Source organism: Diorhabda sublineata, chromosome 9 (assembly GCF_026230105.1).
Source record: "Diorhabda sublineata isolate icDioSubl1.1 chromosome 9, icDioSubl1.1, whole genome shotgun sequence".
Lineage (NCBI taxonomy): Eukaryota > Metazoa > Arthropoda > Insecta > Coleoptera > Chrysomelidae > Diorhabda > Diorhabda sublineata.
This window is the reverse complement of record NC_079482.1, coordinates 23,163,100-23,182,977: the sequence shown is the minus strand read 5'-3', so window position 1 is coordinate 23,182,977 and position 19,878 is coordinate 23,163,100. Positions and strand designations below refer to the sequence as shown.

Sequence of the window (19,878 nt, the reverse complement as noted above, 5' to 3'; positions counted from 1 at the left end):
TGTTTCGTTTATTGCGAGTTTTGTCATTTAATAAATTTTTGACATAATTCTAATTGTTCATTTCGTAAAAACGCAAAATTATTACATTAAGAAGATATTAATTGAAATCTCCAATCCATTGTTGTTATGATTGTATCTAGAGGATTAAAAAAACAATCAACTTTGAACTCCAAAGCTTCGTCGTACATCGGTTCATCATCATATTCATAATCAAAATGTTTTTCTTATTTTTCACAGTTCTATGTTTAACATCAATCGTTCATAAAAAAATCAATCAGAAAATTACTTAAATGATAATGACTTTGAGCTATATCAAATTTCAGTTTTTGAATTTTACTAACAATGTTAACTTTACTCGAAATATTATATCACAATATAAGCAAACGAACTCAAAATTTTGCCATTTTTAGCCAACGACGCAGCCAAATTTTTTACCTTAGCTTATTCCAAGTAAAGATCACAAACCTCCCCAAGCTGATACCTTATAAAAGTTATTGCGATCTATTCTACTAGACCAGGGGTCTCCAAACTACGGCTCGCGGGCCAGATCCGGCCCGCCAGTTCCATCAATCCGGCCCGCGACAGCTTAAGACTAATGTGTTATTATGTACTGTGATAAGTTGAATGGAATAGAATGGAAACACATAAAACTTTGATGATGTAGAAAACTCAACTAAAGCATCTAAACTTACTGATATTTATCAACTAACAAATAACAAATATGGAATTAATCCCCAACTAATGAAACAAAAACAAAAAAACACTAATGAGATTTATGCAATCCCAGATTTGGTCCTTGGGATGTAACGAAAACCCCTGTACTAGACCATCGATAAAAGTTTTGTGACATCAAATAAATTAAATTTCAGAATTGAACAGCGTTTAGTAGAAGCTGAAAAAAATTATTGAAGACTAAATTCAAGCTATTATTGTAATAAGGAACAAAAAAAGCTCGCGGATTCTTAACCACCAAAATTTTTCGTTAGACACCTTCAACTAGTTATTGATGTTTGCATTTGAACATCTTCTAGGTATTTTGGTTTTTCAAGATGGAATAAACCCTTAATTGATGAAAATCGTTGATATTGGATGAACGAACAATTATCTAGATAAAAAAAACTCACATTTTTGTGGTACCTATTACTAGTCAATAGACGACAAAACAGAATTCTCTACGCGAATGGATTTTAAAAGCTTTTGATAAGAATAGATAAAAGTGGTAAAATAAATTCCGATTATTTACCCGTATTCAATTGACAGATTCGCGACACTTTAATAAATAAGAAGTTAATCTAAGACGAGAACCATTTTCTCATGAATTCATCAAATTGTGAAAATTTTGAAAGGCTTCCAGTTTTATAAATCGTTTTCTCAATTTCTCGTTTATATTCCAATTAAACTTAGCTAATAGTAATGAGAAAAGCCTTTAAAACCCGTTAGTCCGTTCAAATGGATCCTTAGTTCCAAATTATATAACTTAAAATAACTTTACATAGCCATTATTTCTTTAAAGAGCAATTTTCTCTCGTTTGTTTACTGATAAGGGAAACATTACCGTTAAATCTCAAATTTTCAATGTTTGTAGTTAATTATAATTATTATAATAATATATCAACATTGCAACGTTTCGAACTATTTCGTTTTAATCTATTAGATAAAGATTGACATTGAGATATAAAGAAAGCTTGGTTTTACTGTTTATATAGGACAGACATCTCAATATCAAGAAAATAGATTGAGGAGTCATGAATACGATAATTACTATTCAGGCTGCATCTTTATTGAATAGAGGTTATAATTCTTGTGTATTAGCTGATTAACGACAATAATATTAATAGTATCATCAGATATGTCTCTGTTGACCCAAAAAATAACGACCCATAGGACCATTTTCTATTTGATGTAAATAATTTTTGTGTGCGGCACTCTTTGCGAACAACCGATAAAGAACTACTAATTTCCCCCATGAACCCTACGCTCGAAATGGTGTCACAAACGATATGTGAACTGTATACAACAATTTGGAGTTGAAGGGAAACTTTTTGTTTCGTATGTTAGGGTTAGGGTGTAATTGCATCCTACTATAACGTTCCCTCGCTTTTACTGAAGCTTATAAAATCAGGAAGTGAAAGGAGCGTTTCGTGAAGAATAACCTGAAAACCATTAAGAATATGATTAATTATCTTAGGTACGTACTTCCAAAGAAAGGAGAAAAAAATAAAATGAATTAAAAACAAATTATAGATAGTAGTCATATATTTTAATACGTGACTTTGAATTGAATTAAATAAAAAAATGACTGAATATTCTGGCAACAATATTTTCTCTTTTTTAACTGATTATTAATCGTTCAACAATTAGTCGAATTAGTTTAAAGTTTTAGAAAATCTGAAACCCACCGCACTAAACGTGGTCAAGTCCAATGGATATTTTTTCCTACAACTTATGTTTATAAAACAAAAGTTGGTCAAGTAATTGAATGGTAACTGTTGAAAATGTCAACTGATTTCTTTATCCTTTAGAGGAAAATTAAAAGCAGCCTACCTGGCCAGCTACTGCATCGCTACTTATCATAGAACAGAGATTACCTTCATTAGGATGCGCTAGAGATCTTAGACGGTGAGGTTAACCTCTAGTGAGGTTAGTGGGCGGTCATATCACAATAAACAAATTGTAAAGGTTGCACAAGTGATAAACCTCGCTCAGCAATCAACTATGACGTGGCCTATTATAGTTTTTTTCTCCTCCATGCATCAGCGGCATTCCGGATTGGCCGTGATGTAGATAGTATGGAGATGGAACCTTAGACGACCGTTTCCAGTTAAAAGACGGTCACCAGTCGAATTTCGAGCCTTTTTAAAAAGAGCAGTCGATTGGTTAGACAGGCAAAATGTTTTTCCATCTACCTCCACAGAATTTGTTTCGCGAGAAAAGTTATCATAGTTGTAATACCTACAGTCTAGAAGAAATATTGATACGGACCTAGAGAAAGTTTTTCTAATTGTACTATTTCCCCAAAGGAGCGATTTGATTATGGTTAGACACAAAATATGTTTTTCTACATACATTGTAAGAATTGTTAAGGAATAATCAAATGGTTCGGTAACCTGTATGAGCCTGCAGAAGATAGAGCGCGTTATTCTCTTGAACTGGAGAAAAATTCCGCAAGCAACCATTAACGATGCAACATCTATGCATCAAGGAAAATCGCAATAATTTATGAAAACATTGTTCAAAAAATGAAACATATTTTTAACAATTTTTATAAGCTGGAAGACAACGAGAAACAAAAAAAATGAGTGAATATATTCACAGATTTCCACTGAGGTATCAAAGTGAATATCTATCTTTTACTAAAGCATCGTATAGCTTTAGTTTTTTCTTCTTTTTATCCAATATGTTTTTCGTTTCAATTTTTCACATTTTAGTGTAATTTTAGTTTCAGGTTGTATGAAATTTGTAAAATCTTGGTAACATTATGTTCCCTATTTTTTTAAGAAATGTTGCGATTGTCTATTTTGTAGTTTTCTAATAAAAACTTACTCACAAGTTCCCAAGTATATCGTTTTTATAGTCCTATGCGCCATAAAAATGATAATAAGAATCCCGTAACGAAATTGCATAAATTGTTATAAACGACATCTTTAGAAAAGCCTGTAAGCAGAAGCAACCTTATAAACGAAATGATATCAATTTAAATGACTTAAATTCCTTCTTTACCTTGTTTACAACTTTGACAAAACGTATATTTTTTGAAAAAATAGTCTCGAAGCACGTTTGACCTAAAATACTCGTCATTTTTAAAATGAGACTTACGTCGCTCGTTTTGAATTGACTTGTGGAGATCTTTGTATTTATCATGTTTGATAACATAGTCATCTTCTTCTTTAGAAGTCTTTATGCCTGTTCGAGAGTCAGAGTATTGGATTTTGGTTTTATTTTTTCCTTTTTTACCATTTTTATACTCTTTCTGGTCCTTCATTAATTTGCTTCAATGTTTTCCCTTCTCTTCATCTTTAATTTGCTTCTTTTTGTAGCCAAGCTTTACGAGATCTTCCTTTTCTTATATTTTTTTGTTTTTATCACTTTCTTAATTAGGCGTTCTTTTCTTTATTTACCCCATTTCATATCCGTCATCTTTTTCCCTGCTTTTTTTTCTCAGTTGCCACTATTCTACTCTGTGTCTTTTTGTTTCACTTTTATTTTTATGTCTATTCCTTTTTATCCGAAAATGGTCTTATTTCGAGCATATTTTTTGCTATTTTTCCGTCTTGTTTGATTCCCAGTTATTCAAAAGTGGTTACTCTATTCGTTGCTCTTTCATAAGCAAAGCTTTTCCATGTTCTCATTCTTGTTTTACTGCCTTCTTTGTGCATTTCTTCACTTCAATTCTCAGATCTGTTATTGCATTTATCCATATGTCTACTATTTCTCCCATTCTCTGCTATTACTATATCGTCTGCATATACTTATCCGTCTGTTTCGACCGGTTCTAAGTTTCTTTATCCAATTATTATGTCTATAGTTCTTCTCTATTATTGTAATTTTGTTGTTAGCTTTTTTATAATCAAAATCGATACAATGAATATTTGTTTATAAAATATTATTATTGTTTTATACGCTACCCTCATGCGATTCAACGTACATCTATTTGTTCTTCTGTTACTCAAAAAATTTATAACAATTTTGTAAATTGAAATATATGGTAGGCAACAAGCATTAATTGTTTGTTTTCAACAGTAATTTCAAATTGAATCACGAATCCGATCATCCAAAACAGAGCCGTGTTATTCAATTATTATTTATTCGATTTATTTTCTAGAAGTAAACAATTACATTTGTAAATATAAATCTCTAAACAATGAAATACATCATTATATTATCCTGGATTTGGTTTTCCATTCCGATATTGTTGTATTAAAATTATTCTAATGATATGATATTACTTATTTACTACCTCCTTCAAGCAATGCTTTCATAGCTTTTCAACTAAAACCCGTTATAGTCCTCCGCCTCCAGCACCGCATGATCATGATAAGCTTCTCTTAAGAACTCCAACAATACAATTTTTCCACATTCTTTCCTACACCAACAGGACCTTCGGCGTCGGATCTAAATCCTATCCAGTCTAATCTTCACCAAGCTTCTTTATGAACAAACTCTAAATCTATTGTTGCTTTATCATGAAACAGGATGTTTTATATGATAACCTCTTCAACAATATCTTTATATCCATAATGTCTTGTCATTAAATCTTTATTATACTAAGATGCTGACTGCCACGGTAGTTTTTAGAATTCTTCTTATTATCAAGATTTCCTTATGCTTTTTTAACCATAGGGGTCTCAATTTTCACTCTATTTCATCAATTTTCCACTCTTTCATTCGTCTTATTGTTTTCTTCAGTTTGTTTAACACTCTTTGTAAAATTTCCTTCTCTTCTTTTGCTTCAACTGGTATTTTATATTCTCCCCTTGTTCTATTAAGAGTTGTTCCTCCATCTCAAGAAAATGTTGGTGTTTTTTGTTTAGTATGCAAGGCTTCGCAAAAAGCGAAGCAATGAAAAAATCTAACATGGTATTAAATTGGAGAGACGCCAATGCTGCAATGCTGATGAAAGTGTTCAACTAAACAATCCTGAAGCTCAAACAAGCTATGTGTGACCTTTCTAAGGAAATTTCACTCTATGTTCCAAAAAGTAACTTCTAAAATAAAACTGATGATGTTCAGAGAAGATTTCGTCGTGGCTTTGATTGGAGAACAGATTCAACCAGAATAATAGAAAGGGAAACTACAGGGATGTAGTAAATCGTGAACTGTAATAATGGAAGTATAATTGGCAGCAGGTATGTGAATGGAAAAATAAACTGAATGTCTTGAAAATTTCAAACATGAAAGTTGTTGAATAGCAAAAGAAATCGAATAGAGTTCTGGGTTACATTAAACGAATGTCTGGCATTGATGACTATCGTACCACATGTCTCTAAAAAATATGATCCAAGAAGGTTTCACTATATTTTATAGATATATAAGTACATAATGCGTAAAAAATGTTTCTAAAATAAATGGAATTTAGTGAAGAATTTGTCGTCGATTGTTTGGAGATTCAATCAGCTTCGAAAATAATCAGATCAACGGAGTTTCGCTGTCCAAACAGTCTGTCACATACACCGAAAAAAAACAGCGTCCGACAAATGCAGGTTTTATATGTACTAAGATGATTCATTTCCGATTTGTTTTTCAGTGCTCAGGCAAAATATTAATCTACGTATAGAAAAAAAAATTCTCACCAAGTTTGAGCTCTTAATATCAATTTTTAGTTGGTACTTACAATTTAACTATAAAGTTTTACCATTTAAAATGCATGCAAAAAAATTTTAATGGTTGCTAACTTTTCAGAATTATGCAAATCACTTTAATAGACCTTATAGGGAATTTTATGTTCCTCGAAATCGTTTCAGTTTTTTTGTGAAACTTTTCCAAAACTGTGCTTTAATGACTCCTATTGGTGAATCTGAACGAATTACACAAAAAAAGCGCTGAATTCACTCCCGGAAAACTATTTAAAAAAAACTTCATTTATTGTATTCCCAGATAGATTACAATATTTATTGAATTAATCTTAGGATGCCAGGTAGTGAAAATTGGCAAAAAAAAACAGAAACTTAGCACACGGAGGTCACCAAAAAGAGCCCAGCGTTTAAAGAAGGACGCTACATAATACAGGATTCTCTTGAAGGATAATATTTCTTTTTTCATGTAAGCGACTATTGATTTTTGGTTTCCTTGCCAGAAGTCATCTATTCATATTAACATTAATCTAGTGCTAGAAATCTTTATTGATATAACCGACTGGAAGTAGAAGAAGCTGTTTGTAATATGATCACACTATTTTGAAATGAATTTAAGTGGATACCGACACCTCCCGCGTGGTCAAACCTTACCAACAGAAGTCAATTTGTAAGTGTTGATACATCGATGTCTTCTTGCAAGCCAATAGAATGTGGAGTGCCCCAAGACTCAGTACTAGGCCCTATTTTATTTCCTTTGCTTATAAATGACATCGTCTGTCTAGACATCAGTGGTAAAATATGTTTATTTGCAGTCGATACTAGTTGGGGCAACCCTGATCCCACGGCACCTCATAAGACCATATCTAGTGACCTAATAATCCTTAAATCATGGTGCGATTCTACTCTTCTCTGTCTGAATATTTCTAAAACTAAAGATCTATCATATAAAAACACATTGCAGCCTTTGCAACAACACCAACGTCGTTGAATCTGTAAAATAGAATATGAATCTCACTACTGGTTTGTCAATAATTTAAAAACCATTTACTAATAAATAACAATCTCTATATTCGTCGTATGCATATTTCCCTGCAGTAATAACAGCAAATATCGATTATACAACGTGTAGGCAACCGGTTTCTGAATGGAAAATTATGGACGTTTCCCTCGTTTCCCCTGTTTTCGAAACAGTGATGATGTATCAGAAAGTTTCCGATGTGATTTATTGGTTGGACGTGAGGGGTATTTCATGACTGTTCCTTATTTCTTAGCAGGGATTATTACTCCGAATCTGTTCTCCCATAACAGTTATTAGAAGTGAATTTTATAAAGTTATATAATGGATGTTTACAATGATATTTTGTTTCAGTTATACATTTTTGTATTCTATATATATAGGGTTATGACGACGATACAGTATTCAATTTTGAAAAAGATATGGAAACTCGTCAAACAGTTTATTATTATTAAAATGTGGAGTAGTCTTTTGACAGAAGTCTAGAAAATAAAACGGCAAATTTCCAAGGTTCTGGCAACATTAATATTTGTTTTAGGTCTAGGCTTTATTACAATATTTTTTTAACAATTTTAATAATAATTTTTAAATTAAATTATTGTTTTCCATTCGCTTGTCCAATGTCCCGCCTTGTCTGCCCCCGCCACGAATTGTCCTGGGTTTGGGAGTTAAAAACAGGAAAATTGATTCTTTGCCACTAAATAAAAATCATTTCCAACAATCAGCCGAAATAGAATGGCAAGAGCTTGTTTCGTGTTTTCTTTCTTAGCGAGATGATTTCCCAAATGCGTTGAAACAACTGTTGGGAAGAGAAGCTTTGGATCAAGATCAACCAGAAACATTTGATCACGTGAAACCAGGATATATCTTCATTTTATTGGTAATATAAGCGCCATTGTGGAAAACCAAATAGACTTGTTAAGAAAACTGAAACCAACGCTACTGAATTCGTTGTAGCTATGAAACGTTCAAAAGAACAAATTATTGTTTCAGAAGAAGAATGAAGAATAAATATTTTACGGATAACAGCCAATATATTTTTAATTTCTTATTTCTTAGACCATTTGATATATTAATGCATCTAAATGTACTCTTTTGGTTTAAAAATAGTTTTTTTTAGTAATTTTTGGAAGATAAAATTTGACGTTTCGATTTTACTTTTGATAAAGCCTTCAAAACATTTAGATGCATTAATATATTTTCAATTTAATTCTTACCGAAAAAGTTAGAGCAAATGTGCTTCCTTAAGGCTGGCAGTCGGAATGTCAAAATGACGTCCTGTTTCAAGCACTGTATGGCTTCGTGTGTCTTATGATGTTTAGGGAATAAAAACACAGATTTCCTTTATATTAATTTAGATATGAAAGTATTCCAAATTACCTACAGTATCACAAATTTGCTGCAATTCCTTTATGCAAATGGTATAGAGAAACTACGTTGAAAAAATAACCGAAAAATATTTACAAGCTACTGTTAATTTCAGTAACCTATTTGTAAAGTGTATTATAAATTCTCTTCCAAATATGGTTTATTCAAATACCATCTGGGTCGCATAATATTTAGAAACAACCGTAACATTTACACTTTATGTTCTGTTCAAATAAATCTAAAAATACCACAAACTTGTTAGTGGTATCTTCTCTGTTAGAATGTCAACTAGCTTTAGAACAAATAGGTTGGTTAGTTAAACTTTGACTAAATATCCGAGGTATTTCGTGTTTGCTCATTTTCCCTAATATTTATTTAGATTCAGCCCACTTAGAGTTTTATCCTTCACGTAAATTGACATAATTTTAGTATTTTTCATTTTGTTGAATATTAATTGTAGATAAGAAGGTAAAATAAAAGCTGTAGCAAATTAAATGTTATACATTTATCGTTATAAAACGTTACCAACAACAAATTGTGAAGATTTCTTATAGAAATTTTACAATCTCAACATTAATATCTACTACAACACTCAATAAGTCGTGTGACTGACACATAGATGGCGTAAAATTTCATGACATTTCGATTAATCTGAAAAAAGTGACAGCCATTCAAGTGAAGCTACTTTTGTAATTTTCAAAGCAATGGATTGATGAAACAAATACTGTACAAGCTCAGCAATGGCTTCAAAAGTGTTTTCCGGACTCTGCTCCATCGAAAAGATCTTATGGGTTTGCTGAGTTTAAACGTAGGCGTACTGATACCGATGATGGTGGAAACATCAAAAAAGTCCACAAATTGGTTATATCTAATCGTAAATTGAAATTGTGGAGCTTGAGAATCCTTTTTTCAAACTGGGTGCCGTGTTTACTCACAGTTTATCAAAAACAACAACCTGTTAATGATACAAAGCACTGTTTGGTAATAAATCAGATTTTTTGCGTCAATATGTGACAATGGATCAAACATGGATCCATCACTTCACTCCGGAATCAAAACGATCATCATCTGAGTGGACTGCAGCCGGTGAACCACGTCTGAAGCGTCCAAAGGCACAACAGTCAACTGAGAAGCTTATGGCTGCATTATTTGGAGATGTGCATGGAATATTGTTCATCGACTATCTCCAAAAGGGTAGTTGAATCGTTTAAATACATAATTAAGGAAAAACGGCCTCATATATCGGAAGAAAAAAACATTGTTTCACCAAGAAAATGCATCGATTCACAAGTCGATGGCATCGATCGCTAAATTACGCTTCCTTATCCACCGTATAGTCCGGATCTGGCCCCGAGTGACTACTGGCTATTCGCTAATCTCAAAAATATTGTTCGCTGGTAAGAAATTTAGCTCAAATGAAGAAGCAATTGCTGAAACTGAAGCCTATTTTGAGACAAAAGACATATCCTCCTGCGAGCACGGCATCGAAAAGGTAGAGAAGCGTTGAAATGATTGGATTGCTCTTGGAGGAGACTATATTGATGAATAAAATTGATTATTGGTAAAAAAATGTCTTTTTCTTAGTTAAGACTCATTTGCAAAGAAAACTTTATTCTTAATTGTACTACTTATTGAAGATGTCTGCATGGTGTTGTTGGCATCAATTTGACATCCTTCTATGCTAATGAAGCGCAAACATTGATGAAAAAACTAGTAATATCAAGACATATTCTTCTTCTTTATCGGTCATCTTCTCTTAAAAGGATGGTTATGCTTTCTTGAGATCTTAAACCATGAATGGCGTCTTCGTCAAATTGCTCCTAGGGGTTCTATTGAACGTTTTGTGTTAATTTTATAAATTAATTTCTCAATAAAAATCGAAGATTTAATATAAGATCTTTATTTTTAGCTAACAAATATTCGGGAAGACTCATATCCAATACTTACTTTCATTTTATTAAGCAACTGGTATGCCTTCGTATATTTTGGCTTTATATAATGACTCGTAATTAAATGAAAATGATGCATCGTTTTGTAAGTTTACTCGCTTATATATCTCGAGTAATTTGAGAGGCTATGCATGTTCCTTCGCTCAATTCCGTTCAAAATTGATGATAAATAAGACAAAGGAGGTTCACATAAATTTTATGAAGTACTTAGTTACTTCCCTTATTCAAAATTACTATACCGAGAACATCCTTTTGTATATCATATTTGGAAAATAAGTTCGAGTTAACGCAATTTTGTAGCTGTTGGAAAATGAAATTATTTCTTATTACTTGTGACAGACGAATTTCGGAGAATATTTTTCAGATTATGCGGGAGTTTCGTTTTGGAAGAAGATATAATGAGTAATAATCTACTACACTGATAGACTACCTCATTAATTTCATTGTTGATTGTTGCCTAATTATTTTTGTGCCATTTTAATTTATTCAAAAGAGTTTAAATTGGTCCAATTATGATTGCGTAGTGAATCGTGAAGCGTTCTTAACCGAAAAGCTAAAGCTTAATCAAATTTAGAGGTTTTGTTTTCGATGGTTAAATAAACTAAATATGGAGCTGCTCCATAATGCTTTTAATTGTTATTGGAAAAAAACAGAGGGCTTTTGACCATTCCTAACATTTTTTTATTGTTCTGCACAGCTTGAGGTTATAAAAGGCCAATGAGAGACCGAAAACTTATGTAGATGCATTTATGAAAATTCTAGGAACTATTCTGATTATTATTCAAATATATAATATCGAAAGTGACCCTACTAAGCTTTGGATTAGACGTTGGGTTATATTACTCTCAGATATTCACAATTAATTGCAAACTACACTACAACTATTAAGAATACACAACTTGGACTTCGTCGTTGCGCATCCAAAAACCACTGTGTCCAATGTTTGACCAAAATGTGTTTAAAAATCTAACGAAAATAATGATCAGTGCGTGATGAGCACGTGAACATCCCGGGCGAAACGTGGCGCGGAGATTTTCGCTATACTGTGGGAAACCGCAAATTATTTTTTAATTGCGGAGTGCGGTCCTGTTACATGCTCGGCTTTGAGGTTTTCAACTCTGATCACGTACACTATACGTCAATATGTTTTGGTTTACCATTTTTCTTAGATAAATAGACTATAGACTTCAATATCCATGTGAAATAAATAATAACAATTGATTTTTACTTTGTTTTTCAATTTTAATGTTATGTTTATGATACATTTTAATAAATTTTTTTATTTACTTAAATAAAATGATTTTTCTGCAACTTTCTTGTGTTTTTTCAGTTTACGAAAACAGCTATTTGCATGTAAAAAACATCCACTATGTGTTTAACAAATAATAAAATAATTTCTGCATAAGATATCAGACTTTTGATTAGAATAATGCTTCGACAAATAAAATCTCTCAATAATTTTCGTTTAATGATTCCCTAGTTTTATATTGACAATGAAAAATATTTATGTCACCTTAAAAATTATCCAAAATGAACATAGCGGCTTTTGGAGGCTGAACGACGACTTACTCATTACTATATGGATCGTATTTTCGGTGAAAATGGTGGAAAGAGATTCTTGAAACAAAAGTTCGAACTTCAATTAAAAAATACGTTTTTATAGATCTTATGATACGGCTATCTAGAAATACATTTAAGAGGGATGCTTTTTTGCTTCGTCCCTGATTCATTTATAAATCGAAACAAGCTCTAATCAGATCTCCGTTTCAAAATGGATTGTGTTTGACACGTTGATTGAATACTTGAGATTAGAGGCATTTGCAGCAACGAAAATTCAAAAAGATTCGATAGAACCATTAGGGGCATCTGTAAATATGATATTATGTAGTTAATAGGTAGCGTCATGAGTTTCAATGTTGTTTACACTCGTGTACAGACGAACTTGCATCTAGAACACACAAAACCTCAACGACACGTGGAAATTTTCATTATCTCGTGTTGCAAAACGGATGTGTGACTATTATGGTGGGTCCACACGATACAGAATTCGATAAAATTCTATAGAATTTTGTCTGTGCATGCTATACAGTACAGACAAATGTCGGTGCGATCCAAAAGTCGGAGTATGCATGTAAGTCTGAGTATTTATCGTAGCTTAGAAATTCAAATTGTATTTTCGAACGAAAAATAATGAAAAGTCTGTACAGGCATTCCATCCAATTTTTTTTAATCCGACTTCATAGTCTGTACAGATTTCAGTACGAACAAAAGTCTGTATCGTGTGGACCCACCATTAGATAAATTGTTGAAGACAAAGGTCTGTGGTAACACATGGTGCGTACATATAAATGAATCAAAGTTGAAAGTAACTAAATTAATGTTCTATTGTTAAACACGAGGGTTGTGTGAAAAGTTAACAAAGAAACAACATTTTTTTATGATCATTTTCATTTTCAAAATGCTCTCCTTTAATGTCTGTGTCTTGCGGCTGATTTCGGAGCGGGTTTACATTTTCCAATCTATTTTGTGAATCGACGCAAAAAATCCCACTCATTTTGCTTAAACCGCTTCAATAGGACTAGGGAAATGTTGATTCGATGCGCTTTTGACTCAATTGATTCAATTGATATGCTAATAGCCACTTCTATGTCTCTTACGTTAATCCGACGATCGTCCAGAACCATTTGGTGAACTTTGAATTTGAATTAAGCGTCCCAAAATTGTGCGGTCATAAATTATGGTACAAAGTCTCCGTACACAGTGGCAAAATCCACTTGCATGGGAGTATTGGGTAGAATCTTTTACAGTATGAACAAATACATTTCTATTGGTAAATACTGATATCTTCAGGTTGGAGTCAGTTTGAAATCGATGTTTTTACGACTAGCAATAAAGTTCAGTACAAACATAGAAATGTGCTTGGTGCCTATATGACTTATAGCCAATTATGTAAGGCTATTTGCACACACACCGATTTTGAGCGCACAGTATAAATCTGCACTTTATTTAAAGAACTAAGGCGTGATGGCGTGAAGTTTTCCAACTTCCTCAAACTGTCTATAACATTTTTTAACGAACTCCATGAGAAGTTGAAGCACGCACTACCAAAACTAGTTTATTTCATCGAGTTGGAATGGTCGGTAAAAAATCGGTGAGTGTTTAAGTGTGTATTTAGTGACGTATGCCGGTATAAAATCAGCCGTCCAATATCGGTGTGTGTGCAATTAATCTAAGCCATAAATTCTACCGACTAACAAAAACATTATGTGGAATAAAGGTTCATAAAGTATCACGTATATATAAGTAGGAAAACTAAATTAATTTTGAACATTCTAAGTTCAAGTTGTATGGGTATATTAACGGTCCAAAGCCTCATTTTAGGTTTAAAAGGGCTAAATCCCTGCCGGATTTAAAATTTATAAGAGAAAGGTTCGGGACAGTAGGATAAAGAAGCAGGTACAAAATGAGTGTAATCAAAGAGATGAATGATCTAGATTAGATTCGGACGGAAAAACGAGATAATAATATATCAGAGCGAGTTTTAAATATAGAACGCCTCAATTATCACGGAAAACACAATATTTTCATAAATTTTTGTTAGTGGATGTTTTTTGTAACTTGATTCATTTTATAATAATAATTACATTGTTTTACATTGATGATGATGTAAAAGTTGTGGAAGATTGGTCTTGCTGCATCCAGCGTATCAATGAAAAATCCTATAAAAGTTTTGAATTAATCTAGTGGAATTGGTATGAAAACTTCCCGGACATCGCTGGGCTTTAACCAAGTAATTTGGGATCATTTGGAAAAGACTGAATATACAAAGAAACATACGACACTTTGACTATGATGCTATTTGTATGGTGGGACTGTCATCAGTAACAAACTCCTTCATCAGCATGTTTAACAGCAAATATTCATGAAGACAATCCGAAGACATCAGATCCAAAAAAATCACTGAAACATCAGTCATCTGGATGGCAGAAAATATCAAGTTAGTCACATCTAGACTTTTGTAAGCAGTTGAAAAAGAAAAATATGATCTTACGAAAGTTGATTTTAATGATCTAACGACTTGGTCGGTATCATAGAAAACATTAAAATTTTAATTGAACCATATTGAACCATTTAATGAGTGACGTTTTATTACAAAATCAATTATAGTTGACTAAAATAAACATCTACATAGTGTATAGGTATTTAAAAAGTTAATCGCCTTAAACGAAACCTATACTACAAGTTGTGTCACTTCCCCTGCGGGTGGTATTTATCCTCTTAAACCGTTATCGTCCTTTAATTCGCCCTTATAATCAATACGGATTGTGCTACTCACCGCAGTCATCCATTTCACTTCTCAATCCACCTCACATATTCCTCATTCTGAATACACTTGATTGAGTACTCTGGAAATGGAATAAATGCTGTCAAAAAATGGTATAAGGAATGAATAATGAAGTAACGTTACATTGACAGCTCGAAATAGAAATATACTTTTTTCTGGTATCTGGATGAATTCCAGAATCATTCAAATTTATTTTTTATCTCGAAAAAAAAAAAGCCTGACGTGTCTGAAAGCAACGTATGAAGAAACATTAATTTCTCTATACTACATCTACAGTATACAAGGAAAAATGGCCGGTGGGGGAACATCTGACTGCTTTATACCCAGGTAGAAAGAATTCTAAAAAGATAAACGATAAACTTTGTACGCCAGTAAGACGTTATTCATACTAAGAGGTAAATTAATTGATAAATATAAACCTGGACATCAATTTATAACTATAACAGTCAGCCAAGGCTTTTGTTGCAAATCAAAAATTCCGCGAAAGAGAAGACGGACTTGTTGGGTCGCATGTTTGCTTCAAATTCAAACTACCACCAAGCCTGCCTAGAGTTGGTGCATCTATGCCAGAAACCGGCAAAATTTCCCAAAGGTTTGAACATCAATAAAGAAACTGGCCCAGATGGACCACCACTAATCGTATTGAAGAATTTCGCAGCTGAACTAACAGGTCCGGTATGCAAATTAACTGAAGATTGGAAAGTTGCTTGTATTCAAAAAAAAAAAGGAAAACAGACGGTTCCCAATAACTACAGTTGGATTGCTTTAGTCTCAGCCATTGCCAAGATCATGGAAAAAGTTATTAAACATCAAATCAAAACATAGATCAACCAGGGACTGAAGCTGTAGAAAAATATGGGGAATCCAAAGCAATTACACTTGACATATCGAAGGCGTTTGGTAGGATTTGGCATGACAACTCTAACTAAATTAAGATCCTATGGTTTGTTATCCTCACTTATCGACTGGCTTAGTAGCTTTCTTAAAGACCGATCCATCCAGGTCGCTTCCGATGAACACACCTCAGAAAGATTTGATGTCAATACCGTGGAAACAATTTGCTTGAGTTTAATGCAGCAAAGACCCAGGCTGCTATTTTTTCAATAAAAGGCTGGCATTGAAGCTTAAGATTTGATCCTGTTTGGACATAAAATATTAAAATCACCGCTGCCGTCTGGAGATGCCACACGGCAGCCACCACTCGAATCACTCGATTGTAAAAAACTTCACCCTCTTGGGCTTGCTTTTTACATAGAAAAAAACTCCATTTAGAGACTATTGACAAGTAATACTTAGTCTTGTCATTCAAAATCGAATCATAATGTATTTTGGCTCAAATTACATGAAGTTACTCAAGCGTTCTTAAAACCCCAGTCCGATAGCCATCGATCAAAAGAAGCCAAGATTTGTACTCCTAAGGAATTAAATCAAATACTCTAAATTTTACTATATCTTTGTCTTTATTTTCTTCGCCATTTCATAGCCATAATTATTTTATATTGTTATAGGGTCTGGGACTGCAGGATAATGGTGGTCTGGGAAGCGCTAATGGAGGAGCCGTTTCTCATTTCGAACCACAGGTAGCTATGTTGTGCGATTCCGGGATTCACGGCCAAGAGGCCTACCATCCCAAATACATGACGGAACAGGGAGAATGGTTTTCAGATCTTTATTCGAAGGCAACTTGTTACAAAGATAAAATGGATATTCTCAACTATTGCAAAAAGGTAAGTTTCATGGAATTTGTATTGCAAGTTTTATGTAAAAATTGTTGAATGTTGAACGAAGAGTTGTATATCTATGAAAAATCTTCTATGAAATTACGAGTAGTTTCAACCTAAATATATGGTTTTATTATATGTTTCATTATCATCATCATCATCAAGCCTTTCAATCCCATGTGGATTATGGCTATCGCTTTTGTCGATTTAAATCCTTTTTTTTTTGAGGTGGATTACTCCTAGTTTTCTAATTTTTATTTTCTTTATAGTTTGTCGTTTGTTTTGGCTGCTTTTGTTATTATTTTCCATTCTTTTCGGTTCCGGCATTTTGCTCTCCAGTTTTCTATATTGAGTGCCCGGCCCAGTTGAGCCTTCCCATTCCTTCCCCAGTTCTCTCTCTATTTCTTCGTTTTTCTTTTCTTTCTCCTTCTTGTCTTGTGTTTGGACCTCATTATCTTTCTTCCGTTTCTTTTGAGTTCTTCTTTTTCTCTTTTGTTTATTACTGATGTTTCCATCGCATATGTGATTACTGGTCTTATTAGGGTTTTGTACATTTTAATTTTGTGTTGTTTGGTTAAGTTTTTGTTTCTTCCATAGACTTGATAACCTTTTTGTATCCTTTCCTTTATCCTGTTTGTCTCAACGTTATTCCTAGATAGATATGACTTGCTATGATCATTATATGTTTGAGGAATATCATTTTCTGTTTAACAAGAAAATGAGAAGTTTTTTTACATATCAACTTTAGTTGTCAAGATAAGATATATCTTCATTTTAATAGAAAACACCAAACTCACCAAAAAAATTAAATTTATTCCCAAAAGTATTTAAAAATGATGTTTTTATTGATTTTACTAAATAAGGTACTTGAGGCAGGTCTCTAGAAATACGTAATCTGCCAATGAAAAGTCTGATAATAAAGTAATGATACTGATAGTGTAAATCTATTTTTTATCATGAAATTATGTGGTGAATATGATCTCCTTCCCATCCAAACTAATACACCAACTCCAGTGGTTTCGTCAGACGATGTAGTCTTTGACTAAAACAGCATCCACGTCACAGTTATTTGGACGTCCTCAATCGAATAAAATTGCGTTAATTTTTTATTTTATACGATTGAATACTGGATTCACGGTCTATCCTGGTGGATCGAACTCTTTATGGACCACCGCGCAGCTATCAAAGAAGCAAATAAGCATTGTTTCCACGTCTTGGATCATTTGGTGGTAGCCACTAATGACTCCGGGCTCTTCATTAATGGTTTCGGCGAGTACACGCTGTATCTCAGGTTGCATCTCGACGATTTACCTCCTTGCGCTACGGTTTCTTTTCTTTCTCAGATTTCCTTGAATATTGGCGAGTTTAGTGTGTTCAAATTCATACTCTTCGGATTCAAACAATATATTACGGTTTTTATTAACTTTAATATATCCTATAATGCTCAACATGTTTATGATGCGAAAGGGGGTAAATACTGTTTTTAATTACATCGCGACAATGCATACGTCGGTTAGTTTAAAAAGTACGAAAACACTATATATTTGGATAGCCGTTTAGAGAAAAGCTGGAAAATCTGGGATCAAAACAAAAACAACAGAAAAAAGCAAAGGAAAAAGTGGCCTGCTAGATTAAAGCGGTTAGCCTCATTAACAATTTAAATTTTATGGATGGACTGCGGAAAGCTCTTTATTCGCTATAACTCTATTATTAAAAATCTAGTGGGAGAAAATTAAATTCTTTTATGCGTTTTTTTGAGCACCATTGAAAAACGAGATTAATGGAATTCATACATGTCTACTCACCTTCTATTGGTCAAGAAAGTGAACATTTTTGATTCGCCTCCGTAATTTTCGATTTCCAAACCATGATAACATTCATTAGGATAATTAAAAGCAACCAGGATATATTATCCTGCATAGTATTGCAAGATCGTTATGAGATTAGTCCTTTTAGATTTTTAGCCGCTTTCCAAACTAGCAGTATGTATCGGTTTTCGTTGAAAAAAATGTACCGATGTGTTTAGTGCAAAATATAATAAAATCCTTTTCCAAAAATATACGAGGACGGTTCAAATATAGGTGACAAACGGTCTGATACACAATTATTTGGATAACTCGGACAGTCATGTGCGCACAAACTCTACCTCGTCGTTGGCGTTGATTTTTGAAGACTTCCTTTAGTGATCCAAACGTGTCGTAGTAGCAGGGTAAAAGTCCTGATAGGATATTCTATTATCTTCCACCCCAACGTACAACACTTCCCGTCGGTTCCAATTACAGTACACATAATCTGCGGACCTGGTTATCTTTGACTGGCTACCCTTTAGACGTCACCCTACTTTCGGGTTTCGAAGATTCTCCACCTCGTATTGCATCAGCAAACGGCGATAAGCTCCAACCGCCATTATTTTACGATATTGAAGATGTTTGTGGATGATGGACTCTACATTACCAATACTACTACCAAAATTTTTCCTCCTACGGTTTTCCAAAATTAATTGTTCTTTGCGGCGTATGTTGTCTAGTGAAATTCTGGTTCGCGGTCGACAATCATGCGGTGCATTCTCGACTGTTTCGCGGCCATCTTTGACACATTTCAATACAGCAGATCTACTCAGACACTCATTACTGATTTTATGTCGTATGTCTGGAAGTATTTTGATGCCTTTCCACACCAATAAACGAATGACAATACGTTGAAGTATGATGGACGGCATATGACCTTCATCCCTGTTCTTAGCACGCGCGTGAAACGTCCTTTAGTTAGGAGTAAGGACTCAGTTGAGACATAATCGAGCAACGACCTTCAAAACATACAAGCGCGCCATCTACAGCTTTTGTCTCGATCATTTTTGAATCTCCCTACTACAAATTAATATTCCAACAATTTTTGTTCGGTTATAGTTGGCCTTTTATATTTACACTACATATTGTCCGAGGAAGGGACTATAAAAGAGAAAATTGAAAAAAGTAGGGGTGACAATTCTTTGTACGTAAGTGCACCGACCACTCATCGCCTTCCCATATTTCTGACCAAATCCCGTGAAAGCTCGTAACGCAGCTTGAAAGCACTAAAATTCGATGGTATTTTTGCTAATAACTTTTTCTGACGTACTCGCACAAAAAAATCGTAGAGATCAAATTCATAGGAAATTGTATGCTCTACACGACTTGTGTAATAAAAA

At 33.5% G+C, this 19,878-nt stretch overlaps 1 protein-coding gene across 2 annotated transcripts in view; it reads left to right on the top strand.

Moving 5' to 3' along the window:
* The window catches only part of LOC130449044 (amyloid-beta-like protein), a 176,897-nt gene that overhangs the window by 103,008 nt on the left and 54,011 nt on the right, over positions 1 to 19,878 (top strand). For both annotated transcript variants that reach the window (XM_056786685.1, XM_056786686.1), the window contains exon 2: positions 16,479 to 16,697. In XM_056786685.1, the coding sequence (XP_056642663.1) occupies positions 16,479 to 16,697 (219 nt within the window). The remainder of the gene's footprint in view (positions 1 to 16,478; positions 16,698 to 19,878) is intronic.